The 14,069-nt window shown below is 38.1% G+C and overlaps 2 protein-coding genes across 4 annotated transcripts; one reads left to right on the top strand and one right to left on the bottom strand.

Annotated features, from left to right (window-relative positions):
* The first annotated feature begins 1,653 nt into the window (after positions 1–1,653).
* On the top strand, positions 1,654–11,559 carry mlf1 (myeloid leukemia factor 1). Of its 3 annotated transcripts, XM_088011945.1 has the most exons (9): positions 1,663–1,813; positions 2,167–2,278; positions 3,298–3,460; positions 7,968–8,012; positions 8,762–8,845; positions 8,977–9,102; positions 9,773–9,932; positions 10,009–10,123; positions 10,258–11,559. In XM_088011945.1, exons 3-9 carry the CDS (start codon positions 3,326–3,328, stop codon positions 10,319–10,321), a joined length of 729 nt encoding a protein of 242 aa, XP_087868071.1. In that variant the 5' UTR covers positions 1,663–1,813; positions 2,167–2,278; positions 3,298–3,325; the 3' UTR covers positions 10,322–11,559. The 3 variants fall into 3 exon arrangements, with proteins under 3 accessions (XP_014846170.1, XP_014846172.1, XP_087868071.1); XM_014990684.2 differs by lacking the exon at positions 2,167–2,278 and having other exon boundaries at positions 1,654–1,813; XM_014990686.2 differs by lacking the exons at positions 2,167–2,278; positions 7,968–8,012 and having other exon boundaries at positions 1,654–1,813.
* Positions 11,560–11,978: 419 nt separating this feature from the next.
* Positions 11,979–13,870, bottom strand: med29 (mediator complex subunit 29). Its single transcript, XM_014990687.2, has 4 exons — positions 13,335–13,870; positions 13,195–13,253; positions 13,012–13,096; positions 11,979–12,541 (listed from the first exon to the last, which is right to left on the bottom strand). The coding sequence occupies exons 1-4, from the start codon at positions 13,518–13,520 to the stop codon at positions 12,314–12,316; spliced, it is 558 nt and encodes a 185-aa protein (XP_014846173.2). The 5' UTR covers positions 13,521–13,870; the 3' UTR covers positions 11,979–12,313.
* Between the last annotated feature and the right edge of the window lie 199 nt (positions 13,871–14,069).

The raw sequence follows: 14,069 nt of genomic DNA, 5'->3' as shown, positions 1-14,069 counted from the left end.
CTGGGTACATTGTAATAAAATCTACTAATGACTCTTTCCTTAACAAAAAAACTGTGACTCTTGTTGAGTTTCTAAAGTTAAATAAGTATATTTACTGCTCCAGACAGAAGTTCCTAATCATCTGCAATACCATAATTATACATGCCTTTAATGATTTGTTTGGATTGTTGTTCAGGGTGGAGTAGTAATGCAGCTTTTTAAAAAAAAATGAACATTTGAATTTGTTATGGATTTTCTCTAATTCTAGAGTAATTTGGATCAGAATTTCATTTTTAGCAGAATTTGTTGAGATATGTACAAATAAATACAGCATTACAATTACCCTGGAAAATTTAACCATGAAATTAATTTCAGGGAAGCTTAATGTTTTCCTGTGTATCTGTTCCAAACCCAGCTTTTTTGAGTGTTTGGGCTCCTCATCCTGTTGGAAATTTCAATCCTTTCTCAATTTCAACTGTGGCTTCTGATTTAAGATTACATTTAAGAATTTAAAGGTCTACAATATTTCCCCCCCACCAGTGCCACTGACAATGAAACAAACCCTCAACATGGTGCCAGCGCCACTCAGTGTTCTGACATCCTTGTAGGAGTTCAATCTGTTCCTCCTCAGACTATAAAAAATATATACATACAAACTCTAGTCAATCTTAAAGGTGTCTGGAACAAATACTTCTTTCTTGGTTGGGATCCACCAGTGATGCAGGTAATCAACCAGCTTCTAGTTTATGATCAACTAAACTTGGTTGTTTATGAAAATCCGAACCAGCTTCCCTTCCTCTTTTTTTTTTAATCACTAAAGTTATATGTTGTACAGTCTTCCTTAAACCTGGAAGAAGAAATGTACATGCATCATTAAAAGTTTAGCACGACTGACTGGATATTCTGACCTTAACAGTAACACTTCACTCTGCCTTGAATTTTTATTCCTTCTACACATGCTTACTACTGAGGGATTTAAGTTTGTGTTTTCTCAGTGTTGTGTTGCTAGTTGAGATAGATTCATGGAGGTGAGTCAACCCACGAAGCTATTTGTGGAACCTCCAGATGGTAAACCTATACACAGCGTCTGGGACATTCTGTTGTTATTATAGTCTCCAGACACTTGGTGTCAAAATGAAATAATGATTTCATTATTTCATTGAAATCAATGAAATAATTTCAATGGAATTATGTCTTGACTTGTCTCTTCAAGTCAAGACACATTGACTTGAAGAGTCAATGTGTCCTCTTGACTTGAAGAGGACACATTTCATAACTCAATACCTAAGCCCACGTTAAATTTGGTTGTATGACATACTTGCATTTGCAAAAAATAAATGTTCTACATGTTTGTGTGAACTAGGTGTGCTTTCTTGTAAAAAAAAAAATCTTTTTGAAAAATTTAGTTTAAAAATAACAATAAATCTACCTAAAACAAATTGTCTGAACTTTGGGTGACATTAACTGCGTGCAAAATTCTGATAAAGACAAGTACATTTGTAGTAATGTGCAGTAGAGCGATAAGCCGCGTGAGTTTTATAAGAAATTTCTAGAGTGCTGTTGCCATAGCAGCCAACCCCAACAGACACCGCGTGGATGGAGCCCAAACAACAGCCAATAGGAGCGTCGGACTTGTATCACGTGGCCGGTGTCAGAGTGACTTTGGTTCTAATCACTCGGGATCAGCTGCTGTTATTGAGTTTCGAAGCAGGGACGTGAGTGTTGGTCGTGAAGTCTTATCAGAAACTACAACAAAGAAATATCTACGTCTGTAGGAATCAGCGGAAATGTACAACAGCATGCTGGAGGAGTTCGATGAGGACCCATTCTTTTCGTAAGTTCCTAAAACTGTGCAGTAATTTACACGTTCGAATTTTCTACCTTGACTTGAAGAGGACACATTTCGAATTTTCCGACATTATTATAAATCTAAACAGCCTAGTGGGTAAACAAATTTTAAGTGTCAGGAAATGTAATAAAATGCGCAATTTAATCCTAAAAAAAGTGACATGAGCTTGTATGGAAAAGTTGTTTAATTTTAAGTTACCTAGCAACAGCTGCTGAGGATAAAACGTTTTTAAACCAAATAAAAACTCAGTTATGTGAAGTTTTTAAGAGATTTAAGTGAAGAGTTAAATAAAATACGTTTCTGAACATTTTTAGAGACACTTTCTGTTCTTGTCTCAGTGAGTGTTCACGCTGTCATCGGGCTGCACCGACTTTGACATGTTCCATGAGTGGAGGCCTGCAGAGCGTTAGTGTGGCCACACTTGACCCGACTTCTAAGTCAAGTGTTAAGGTTGGCTAAATTTATTTTAGGGGGTGCTTCTTATTTCATGGTGGTGCTTTCATTAAAGAATTCATTTACGGTAAGCTCCGAGTTGAGAGAGGAAAAAGGAGTCGTTTTGTGAAATTGCAGTTCCTTACTATTCACAACCCTAAAACTTCTTCAAGTTACAACCACAAATTTAAATGTATTTTATTTTCTTTTTCAGTAGATCTCCAAAAAAGCACATTAGTGAATTTCTTTCTTTTCGTTTTTGTTTATTGAAATCAAAAAGGTGTGGCATGCATGTATTCAACCTGTTATCCCTAAAATATGATTGCCTTCCAGCTGTTCTCTGGAGGCCTCTGGGGTTTTTAGAAATCATTAATAAACAATCAGCATCATGAAGCTCAAGGAAGACACCTACAAGGTCAGGGATAAAGTTTTAGAGAAGTTTAAAGCAGGGCTAGGTTATACAGTTATAGTTATAATTGCATTATTTTTTCCTCAATATATTTTCATGCATTGTATGTGTAAAGTTGACATTGTGTGGGGAGTAAAAATGCCTGTTTCTTGGTCACAGCCCACAACTTTTTATTTTTTCTGAGTTTTAATTAATATATAACTGCAAAAAAATGAATTCATTCTTTCATTATGGAAGTTTGTTCTGAAAGATAAAAATACAAATAACACAGAAGTGTTTCAACGGTTAAAGCAAACTTCCATGAGGTGTTTAGAAAAAAATTATGAATGATCTTCTATCAAAAGTTGATGTAGCTTCTAATTGAGAATCTGTGTCAAGATGCTTTTCTCTCAGTCTTACTTTTGTGAAGAAGAACTTGGCAAGGCTCTGGATCCGCAAAGCTGATATACTCATAGCTTGAACTCTCTCAAAAAGGGATTTTGAAAAATGATTTAGTCAGAGGGGCTTGCTTACATGTACACGTCGCACCTTTTATGCAAAAACCTTTGGAAATCATGTATCCTTCACAAGTCTATGTGATTGCTAAGCTGCCCTTTTTTGTGTTTTCTTTCACTCTGTCTTTCTTAAGGGATCCATTCCGTGCTCATAGAGAGCACATGAGGCGGATGATGCGCAGTTTCTCCGAACCATTTGGTTCCCACTTTAGCACACGCATCACAGACGGGAGAAACCGTGGACGGGACGTGGCCGAACTTCCGAGGCCTTCTTTTGATCGAAGAAACGAGCGTCGGGTGAGAACGTAGATTTTAAAACAAAACGAACACCTCTCTTCAAATTTAGACAATGTGCTGCTCTCCTGTGTTACACACCTCCATTTATGTGTTTCAGTCGTCCTGTAAGCTGTCCAGTGCTTTCTCCTGAAGAAGCACTGTGTTTACTAAGGTTAGGCTCCGAAAACTGGCCACTTCCACTGTAACCGATACTCCACTTGCAGAGGTGATTGGCCATGTTTGTCTCTGGTTATGTAGGAGGGCAACCCCATTGGCCTCTCCCAATGGTTAGAAGGCCTATTTATAGCACATTGTTCCACTAACACACTGCTTTCTTGTAAAGACCTCTTGGATATTTTCGTGCATTTCTTTTTGAAAACAACTTCTCTGGATTTGAACATTTGTTGAAATCAGTGAGATTTGACAGCACTGTTCAAAGGGATTTGCACCTTTCACACTATAGCTACAAACTTTAGTGTTTTTTCTTTATTTTTTTATTGTATAAATCTGAACCCTGGCCCGGTTCTCTATCTCTTCTAAAGAATGGCATGCCAAAACACTATGATGCCGCCACCACCATGCTTCACAATGAGGAATGTGTATTTTGGGTTACGAAACATATTCTCTAGAAAGCGTGTCTTTCACATTTTCTTTCTATGACAGCGGTAAATAGCCTGTAGCACTTTATCAAGTCAGTGCAGTTAACACAACCGTTCAGTCATTCACCGACTCTCTCTCTCTCACACACACACACACACACACACACACACACATACAATGGTAAACTACTGGATAGGAGCCACAGCTGCCTTTGACAGCTGCACAAACAGGCAAGGTGGTCTGGAGTGTTTTGGCAGACGGAACAGGGATCGAACCGGCGACCCACTGATTACGGGTCCAACCGCCCATAACCGTCCGGATAAACTTACACTTTGTTCTCATCTAACAATAGAACCTTCTGACGGCTTCACGACTTTTGCTGAACTTTAACGTGGGCATTTCATCAATTACTTTCTTCTTGTTACACTTCATGAGCCATATCTTGTGGAGTGCAAAACCTGCGTATAAACCGACTCTGCTGTAAAGTCAGCTGAATTGCGTGGTGGGCTCCTTCCTGTTCGGGACGCTTGTCGTTCTCTAATGTCCAAACCTCTTAACGCCTCCTCAGAACATGTTGAGATAAAAATTACATGCATATTTTATTTGGGTGTAAAATTGTAAAAGGAGCAGATTACATGCTATACTTGTTTGATTTTATTGGTAAATATATATATATGTATATATATATAAAATTCTGAACTTTGTATCTTTTTCCTTCCATTTCACAGTTAGGCACTACTTTGTGTTGTTCTTTCACATAAAATCCCACCAAAAAAATATTTACCTCTGTAATTCCCCATAGACGGTTGGGTTCATTTGTGGCGTTTCACCCAACTTGCTCCTTAACCATTGCGGTGTTAATTTCTGTGGCTTGTAATAATAATAAGAACATGTACTGTATGCAGAGAAGTGGTGTATATTTGATCCGCTGAGTCAAACTTAGCCGGAGTCACCTGCTTTAATCCAAGTCTCCCATGAGAGCTGGTATATTTATCCTTGATAATGGCTTACATCAGAAGTGTGACCTCAGTCCCAAGCAGCGTGCTCTCTCAGTACTTAGAAGTGATCAATAGAATAATAAAATATGAGAAGATGCATGCAGCCAACTTGTATTAACCAGGATGTGCACTGTTTATTATTATAAAAAAAAATAAATCCTGCTTTCTGATGTCCCACGCGGTCAGAGGAAGTTGAGACCGGCAGCGGTGGAAATCCTGAAGCCGCGGCGCTCAGATTGCTGGCTTTGACGCGGCATGTGTTCTGTGTTCAGATGTCATGGGCACTCTATTCCCTCATTGTTGCTCTTTTCGTCCGTCTGTTTCGCAGAACTTGGCATCGCTGCTGCATTAGCAGCTAGATGACAGACAGCCTCGCTCCCAAGCTGTTCTCCAGTATCACGGGCACAAATGTGCACACGGAGACACATTCGAAGAACACACACACACATATGGCTCCCGAATATGCTTGCAAAGCACAGTAACCCACAGTTCCAGCTCGCAATATTCACACAAGTTTGGATGGTTGCGCTACTTGCTTCTGTGATGAGAATCCCAGTGGGAAGAAACGTCCACGTTCCTCGACCGCCGAGTTCTCGCGTTTCTCTCTTTTGCCAACACCTACGCTGTCTGGTTTGGGTTACCATTCACAGCCTCCATTCATCCAGGCACCTGTTTACAAATGTGATCGTAAATAACAACACTAATGCCGTATTAGATTATTGAAATAAGCTATATTTGCCTGCCATTTTAAGTAGTCTGCCAAGGCTTGATAATAATGATAAACAGTGTTGTGTTTGCTTGATGTCACATTTGCGGATTTAAAAAATGTCTGCGGTCCTTGTCATTTCTTTGTTACACTTAAATCTTTTTGATGTCAGAAAAGATAAGCTCAGTAAAATTGTTGCGAATGAACAATCCACCAAAATTGCTCCAGAAGCACATTAACGACTCAACAAATGAGGAGGATGAAAAAGAATTAAGGAACACTGCTGACCTCGATTAGGATCTGGGTTCATTATTCAAAATGGGAAAAGAGACTGGGTAAAAATGGCATCCATGGTGAGAAACCACTGCAACAAGTATTCAAAGGCCCATCAAACGCTTCCTAAGGAAACATCTTGATGATACCCAAGACATTTGGAAAAGTTTTCCTTAAAATAGCAAGATAAAAGTGAAAAATTTCTCATTACATTCATCATAAAACTGGCACAGATTTTCAGAAAACCTATAGATTGGTTTATCTGGACTGCTTTTTGTCCCCTAAGAAATAAAAAAAATGTAAAACTTTTTTTCTTTTAATTTACCCAGCTTATCTTCTCTGATATTAAAATTTTGTTTAATGATCTGAATCATTTAAGTGTAATGAATAAAAGGCGAAAAAAATATTTAAGTTGTCAAATAAACACTTTTTAGATCAATATACATGCTTAAATCAAATAGTTTCTGTTCTTACTACTGCAGGGTAGAGGAGGTGAAGAAAGTGAATTTATGAAAACTATGTGCATCTTACTTTTCTCATCTCTTATTTGAATAAGAGATGAGAATAAGAGCACTCTCTCTCTCATATCTTGTCTAAATATACTGCATACTGCGATCCAACTGACATTTATTAGTTCATAGATGCCACGGTGGGATAAAATTGGCAGTTCGGGAGCGTTTTTACATCAGCTTGACCTTTTGAAAAGAGCTGAGAGTGCAGCCGTGAACTCTGCAACCCCCCTTTAACCCCGAGGGGAGTCATATCCTGACTGGACCAGCTCGGCCCACTACAGCTTTCCTAGAATGAGGCTCGCTTTCAGTGTTAAACCCACTCTAATCTCTGGCGATGCAACTTAATTACACATGGAACACAAGTCATTCAACACCCCACTGATTACACACGATGACCCTGCACATCGCAACCCCAGAAAATCCCCACGCACACATAGCGATGGCTGTTGAGATGTTTGGTCAAGACCGTGCGGTCACAAAACACCTGTGGTCTTGGCTGGCAGAGCTCAAACTCAGGACGTGGGAGGCTGCTCCATTTTTATCATCGTCGAAGTGTTTCCAGCTAAAGAAAAAGTTTGTCGCCTTTTAAAAAAATAAAAATAAAAAATCTTTGCTGTGTGGGTTTGTTTCAAGTAGTGGAAGAAAACCCAGTCACTTACTGGGATCAACTTCAAGAAACATGTTTTTTTTTGTTTTTTTTCTGCTGACAACTATTTATTGTTTTGATGGGGGGAGGGGAATGACCATGTAAATAATTTATTGTAACCACAATAGACTCTAGTTAAGGAAATCTATTAACCTCAAAAACTTGGTGTGGATGGGATTGTTGCTTTTATTGATTGCAATGTATTTTTCCTCCAATGTTGGTTCCGTAACAACATTAGATCAATATATTGATATTTACATTCATATGTTTTAAAATTTGGGCAACTTAGCTTTCTTATTGATGATGGTGTTTTTAGATCATTTTTACAGGTCACTTTTATCGTCACAGTAAATACAATAAACTTTAATTAAATCTCTTTTTTTAATGGAAAATAATCTACAGATGTTTTTTTATTCACTCTGACTAAACTTGTGTCATTTTATAAAGGAGAAAAGGCAAAGGTTTTGGTCTACACACGTAGCCCTGATATGAAACAAACCCGAGAAACAGAGCTGTAGTTTTAGTAAAAATTGGTTCTATGATACAAACAGACACCACTTTTTTCAACAGACGCTTTTATTTGAAAACTATGCTATATTTCCTTCCACTTCACAATTAGGTGCTGTTTTGTGTTAATCAGTTTTGACGTGTTAGAATGCAGACAAGTACAAGAAATATGAATATGTGTGCTTTTTCAAGACTTGTTGATTTAAATAGAAGACCCCCGTGTCTTAGCATGTCTTTGTAACATGCAGCTATTCAGATGCTAAAATGATATCGTTTGAATCTTCAGGACATGAGCCAGTCATTGTTGCCTTTTGGCAGCACCGGCAGCACGGTGAGTCGGGTCTGTGCGTGCAAAGAGTAACTCACCTGACCGACTGCATGCTCTAACCGCAGCTGACTGCATTCGTTGCATTTTAGCATCATCCAGCAAACAAGTGGGTTTTGCTTGAATACTAATTGCAAGTAATTTTCATTATTTAGGATGCATTATTAGTGTACCAGTACTGTCATTCTATGAATATAGGACAACAAGCAATAAATAAAAACAGTAATCAAAGTGAGGAGTAATCACTGAAGTGCTTCTTTACTTTGCGGTAAACCTAAATGTGCCAAATATCTTAAACAGATACTTATTTTATTGTCTTTTGAGAGATTCCTGTCTCATTCGGATGTATTCAATTAGTGTCATGGGGTTTGGTACACTTTTATTTAGAACATAAGGTTGGTGCCTTGGCTTTAGCGATAATTAACAAACTTTAATGATTATTAAAAGCCTGGTCAGGTTATTATCAAAGAACTGACTTTCTTTCAGTGTTTGGCAGGAACAATAATCAGTTTGTGAGAGTTCAGTGACTTCTTTTGTTTCCTTGTTTTGGATCATTTGCTCACTATTATTGTGGTTATAGTTTGCAAAATGGTTCACATAAAATAATTATTTATGCATGTAAATGCATGTTGTTGTTGTTTTGGGTTTTTTCTACCTACATGATGCAGCTGTTTGTTAATGTGAAGTGACCATCAAGAATAGTGTACAGCTTTTAAGGTGACTTTTCATCGTGATTTCCTTTTATGTCTGAGCAGGACATGATGCAGAACCATGCCAGCATGTTTGACAACATGATGTCCAACATGAGAACAAGCATGGAAGAAATGAGAAGAGGCTTTGTGAGTTCACTAATAAACACGTTTTCTTTTATTCCTATAGATGGTGCTAAATAAGTAGCAATAAAATCTATTTTTAAGTGAAAGCTGTCTTATGTTACGCTCTGTGCTTGTGGGTTGTTGTTTTTTTGGAGGACGTGCCACCAGCTGCAAACGCCCACTCATTCAGGTCATCATCGGTAATGTCATTTTCAAAAGTTGGAGATGAGCCTCCAAAGGTCTTCCAGGCGACTACGTCGACTCACTGCGCCCCGGGAGGAGTAAGTGTTCTAGTACAGGAGTGGTGAAGAATCCTGCTTTATGTCTAGAGATGCTAAAAATAAATCTGTCTGTAGAAAATATGAACTAAAGTTGAAGTTAAACTCTCTAAATAGAAACATTTGTGATGTTATTATTGGCGCAATGACCTTCTTTTTAGCTATAATTTCAGATCTCTGTTTTTTGTTGTTAAATAATTGATTTTAACCAATTCCAGCTCCTGTTTAAAAGCTCCAGTTATTGGTGTTAAAGTATTATTTAACAGCCTTCCTGTCACAAGCTGTCATTAGTTATTTATGTTAAGACTAGAGGAGATGTCACACTGTGTGTGATGGAAATGTGAAAAGCTTACATGGCTGACATTTCAAGTCAATTTAGTGCAAAAGTACTTCGTTAATCTCAAAAGGAAAATAAATATTGTAGCATAAACTACCCAAGTTTCTTCAAAGAGCTGTTAGTAGAGGGTGATGGAGGATCTCCTATAGTGGTGTGTATTACAGTGTCTCTGAAGAAGCCTCTGACTGAAGTCATTTTGTTTTTGTATTACATCCTAAAGAAGAGGATGCTCGGGATCGTCTGTGTCTCATAGATTCACTAAACTCTTAATACATAAATGAACATGTTGTTTAAAGATTATGAATCTAACAGCTCTAACGCTGCTGTCTCTCCCAGATAAAGGAGACGCGTCAAGCTGTTAAAGACTCCGAAAGCGGTCTGGAGAAGATGAAAATTGGACACCAAATCAAGGACAGACGGCATGTTGTTGAGAAGAGACACAACAGGCAAACTGGAGAGAAAGAGTTTAAACAGGATTTCGTGAATATGGATGAATGTATGTGAAAGTTTTGCAGCTCTGCCCTGTAAGATAGTCTGACTGTAACTCTAACATTACCTCCCCCTGCCCGCAGCTGAAGCAGACTCTTTTGACAGTGAATGGCAGCAGAAGGTATCCAGGCTTCTGTCACCAGTCCACATGCCTGGCCCAATGCAGCGTCAGCTTGGTAGTCCTGAGCATCCCCGTAGGTCAGTATTAACACGTCATTTGACTGCTGGATACACAGCAGACAAACGGTTCAAACTTCTTAGGAGTTGAGGTTAATCAAATTGTGACTACTTTTGGTGCTTATTTAGTGTTTTGCCTATTTTTTTTTTTCCAGAGGTCATCTTAAGAGAAAGGCTGGACGTCAAGGCTCAGGCAACACCAACGAGTACGAATACTGATGCCTCTGTGCTTGCGTGTAATTAAAGCCACTTACACATCTCGCAGTTCAAAGTGGTGCCTTGCCCCCCCCCGAACCCCAGAAACACACAACACATGAAACAGAGAAAGAATCTATTATAGCTGGACACAAAATGTTATGTCGCACATATCTGTTCTTTGATGCACACACCGTAGTGCATGTTACAGATGCTTCCTTGTTCCATCACATCTGGTTTAAACTGATGAATAATTATCAAGCCTCTAAAAGACTTGATGTCAGTCTATAGAGCTTCTTTTCAGGTATAACCGAAACAGTAATATGACTACAGGAGCGCTAACTAAGCAGATCAGAGTACCGTACTTTGAGTTCCTGTTTAGTTCCAAGCCACAAAGCAAAATAAATCAACAGACGATCTGATGGAAGTAAAAGCTGAAGTATTCTTACCCATTGAAACCCTTCCAGGTCTTTTCACATTACAATCACAAACTTCTATCACATTAACTTCAATGAAATCCCAAATATTGGGATTTAATATAAACCAACACAAAGTATTACATAATTGTGTCATGATTACGTTGACAACCCTGAAGGGAATCCAGCGTAACCAATCGTCTTCAGGGTTCACCTCATTAGTAAAAAAAAAAAAGACTCCACCTGTGTATGATTTAATCTTAGTATGAATGGAGATGTTCTATGAAGGCCAATGAGGTTTGTTAGAGAGCATTAGTGAGCAAGCAGCATCACGAAGACGAAAGGAACAGCAAGTCAGGGATAAAGCTGAGGAGAAGTTTAAAAAAGGATGAGGTTATAAAGCAATATCTCAAGCTTTGAACATGTAACACGTACACATCGTTCCCACCATGAAACCACATTATGCTGCGTCACCAGCATTTTTGTCAGGAAATCTGAAAAATAGAATTTTGCACGTCATGTAAACATGATCTTTTTAGCTTATAAAAAGGCAACAATGTTCATACTTTCTTTGTTGTATAATATAGCAATGCACATAGAATATATCCGGTTCTGTTTCTATTTAGTGTCTGTTTTAAATACTGAAATCTTTGTACAAACACACTTGCCCTTAATCTTTTTATATTGTTTTTACTTTTTGAACTTTGTGATTTATTGCGGAGTGTAGACGAACGCAGGGATTACTCTCGCTGAATGAAGATTTTTTTTTTTCTTGTACGTTTTGTGTTAAAAGTGAGGTCTGCCAGTTCAGGATGTCTGAAAATAAAGTTGTGTGAACGAACCTGATCCTATCTTTTCTTCTTCCTCATTTCCCCGTATCAGATATCTGCTCAACAGTTTAGCTTTAATAAAACAGCACATCAGGTTTATGAGTGCGCAAGTATGCTTTGAACTTTCTGTGCATGCTGGTGACCCGGAGAAGTATTTTTGGATGGCAGCACTTGTCAGTAGCTCAGATGTGGCTGAGGTGTTGGCCAGCTGCAGGCCGGCCATGCACCACTTTCACATGCTTGTATTATCGCACCATAACACAGCAGCATGCAGACCAAAGACACTCGTGTGCCTCGGACATGGATAGTTTTTGTTCAACTCAAAAACTTGCTCCATACAAGTCAAGGATTTGCCACCTTTTTTGTGAAGTTGTGCATTTGTTTTTGCATACCTACACGGTGTAATTTGTTACTAAACCATGTATAGCTTAGCCATTTAATTAGTTCAACATTTGACCTTTTTTATTTGTCGGCTCCTTGGGTTTTTTCAGCTTTTGCATTAACAGATGCAAAAGCTGCATATTTCACAGTTCATACTGAATATTTTAAAAAAAAACGAGCAGAAAGGTTTTAATCGTCAATACAAATACGTTACAAAATAGTTCTTGAAAACTTTGTCGCCTCCTGCTGGTCACCATAAAGTATAACTATCAGCAATATTTACACAGCATTTACAAACCACAACAGAAAAACTGAGAAATTGTGGCTTTGCCTCTTCTTGTCATGACAAATAAAAAAATAAAAATAGAATAAGGATATTCAGTCCGAGTCTACATGATGCCTTGAGGCTGTCCTTTCCCCGCGATCTTCTTGGCGCACTCCAGCAAAGCATTGTGGATATCTTTGGCACAGGAGATCTGAGACTTGATCATGCTGAGGTACTGAGCGTAGGACATGGACTCCGTCTGCACCGTGTCCGGCTTTGTGGCCGTAGGGACCAAATTGGGGGAATGCTTGGCGCTGTCGATGCTCTGAGAGAGGCACTCATACGCCAGGCGCTACAGAGAATGGGAAAATGTGAGTTTGTAAGTCGTAAAAAACACACAATATTCATGTTAAAATGTTATAAGTCTTAGAAAATTAAAAGCTACCAATTACAATATTATATTTGGTACAAAATAAACATCACCTGATTACTAAAGCCCTTAAATTCTAATTCAATAAATCAAGAAAAAAGCTTTAAACACATCACCAATTTTCAAAGTAAATATATTTCTAAAGACTCAACTGACACGAAAATCTCACCAGGTTTCTCCGGTGTCCTTTCAATTATTATACATAAATTTATAGATGATTTGACTTCTTTACATATGTGGACTGGATGCGATTTTATCAACATATGATGAGAAATTGGTGTCAATTGTACAGTAGCTTTATAAATATTCAGTTTTGGCTGTATTTTGACAAATGTGGGAGGAGAAATGTCCAAGTGATGCAGAAAATATAATAGAAACGGGTCCATGCTTACCAAACACAGTTCCACTTGGTCGCAGAGGGCGTAAAACTCCTCTAAGCTTTTATCAAAACGCTGAACAGAAGTGTCGCTGCTTTTACTGAACAGACAGAAACAAGAAACACGTTACAGAAGACAAGAGCTAACTTACTGAGGTCAAAACGGACCTGAGTAAAAAAGTACTGACACTCAACTTACACGCCGTTGTCGATTGAAGTGTTATGAGTCAAATTCAATGCCGCAACCTTCATCAGATTCTATTTTAAATTAAAGCAGACAGATTAGTATCAACAATATCCATTGTCTAGTTCTTTGCTCGATTATAGCGGGGTAATTACCTGTAAACTCTCCTTCAGCTGCGGAATAAGCATCTTAAATCGATGAACTGGATCAAAGTCTTGCTGTTGACTGAGCTGCTGCTGCTGCTGCTGTTGTTGTTGTTGTTGCTGCTGCTGCATTGATGCAGTTTGTTGTAAACTGGCTTGAGAAATTTGACCAACAGCTTGCTGCGGCTGGGACGCCATCTTGACACCTCTGCAACAACGTTAATACGAAATATCCGGTTGATCTTGTTTCAAAGTAAAAGACAGATTAACTTCTGCGTCGTTTCCGAATTTTTTTTTTTTTTTTTTTTGTCTTTTTAAATGTTCCTTCTCGTACTTAGATAATTAATACATTGCATCCCATTCTTTTTCCTTGTGCAATTATTTGAGAAAAAAAGTCATTTTTAATAAATTAAGCTTCAGATTTGTAAACTAAATCAGTACAGTTTTTTGTGCAATAGCAGTTTGATGAAGCCATCTAATGGAAGTATGGACATATTTTCCCCATACAGTACAATAAAGTATAATTACATAAAATTATCATTCCAGTTACTTGAAATGTAGCCTTCATACTATGTAGGTCTATTTGATTGGGACTAATTAAATCAAACATAATTTCACTCCATTTAAAATACCATGATTTGGTAGAAGAGAACGTTTCATTTTTCTTGTTAATGACTGTTAGACTCCAACTCCATTGTATTTTTGTAACAATATGAGCATTAAATTATTTCAATGGTAAGCTATTAA

This window comes from Poecilia mexicana, unplaced genomic scaffold (assembly GCF_051168715.1).
Source record: "Poecilia mexicana isolate PSO_F unplaced genomic scaffold, ASM5116871v1 scaffold_13, whole genome shotgun sequence".
NCBI lineage: Eukaryota > Metazoa > Chordata > Actinopteri > Cyprinodontiformes > Poeciliidae > Poecilia > Poecilia mexicana.
Note: the sequence above shows the minus strand (reverse complement) of the source record. Positions and strands in the feature narration are given on the sequence as shown.

Bases quoted from the DNA above. Each gene is read 5' to 3' on its own strand.
- mlf1 (XM_014990684.2), top strand. From the start codon at position 1,767: ATGTACAACAGCATGCTGGAGGAGTTCGATGAGGACCCATTCTTTTC. The intron at 3,461-7,967 runs GTGAGAACGTAG...TTGAATCTTCAG, and splicing joins ATCGAAGAAACGAGCGTCGG to GACATGAGCCAGTCATTGTT. The intron at 10,124-10,257 runs GTCAGTATTAAC...TTTTTTTTCCAG, and splicing joins AGTCCTGAGCATCCCCGTAG to AGGTCATCTTAAGAGAAAGG.
- med29 (XM_014990687.2), bottom strand. From the start codon at position 13,520: ATGGCGTCCCAGCCGCAGCAAGCTGTTGGTCAAATTTCTCAAGCCAGT. The intron at 13,254-13,334 runs GTAATTACCCCG...AATTTAAAATAG, and splicing joins AGCTGAAGGAGAGTTTACAG to AATCTGATGAAGGTTGCGGC. The intron at 13,097-13,194 runs GTAAGTTGAGTG...CTGTCTGTTCAG, and splicing joins ACTTCAATCGACAACGGCGT to TAAAAGCAGCGACACTTCTG.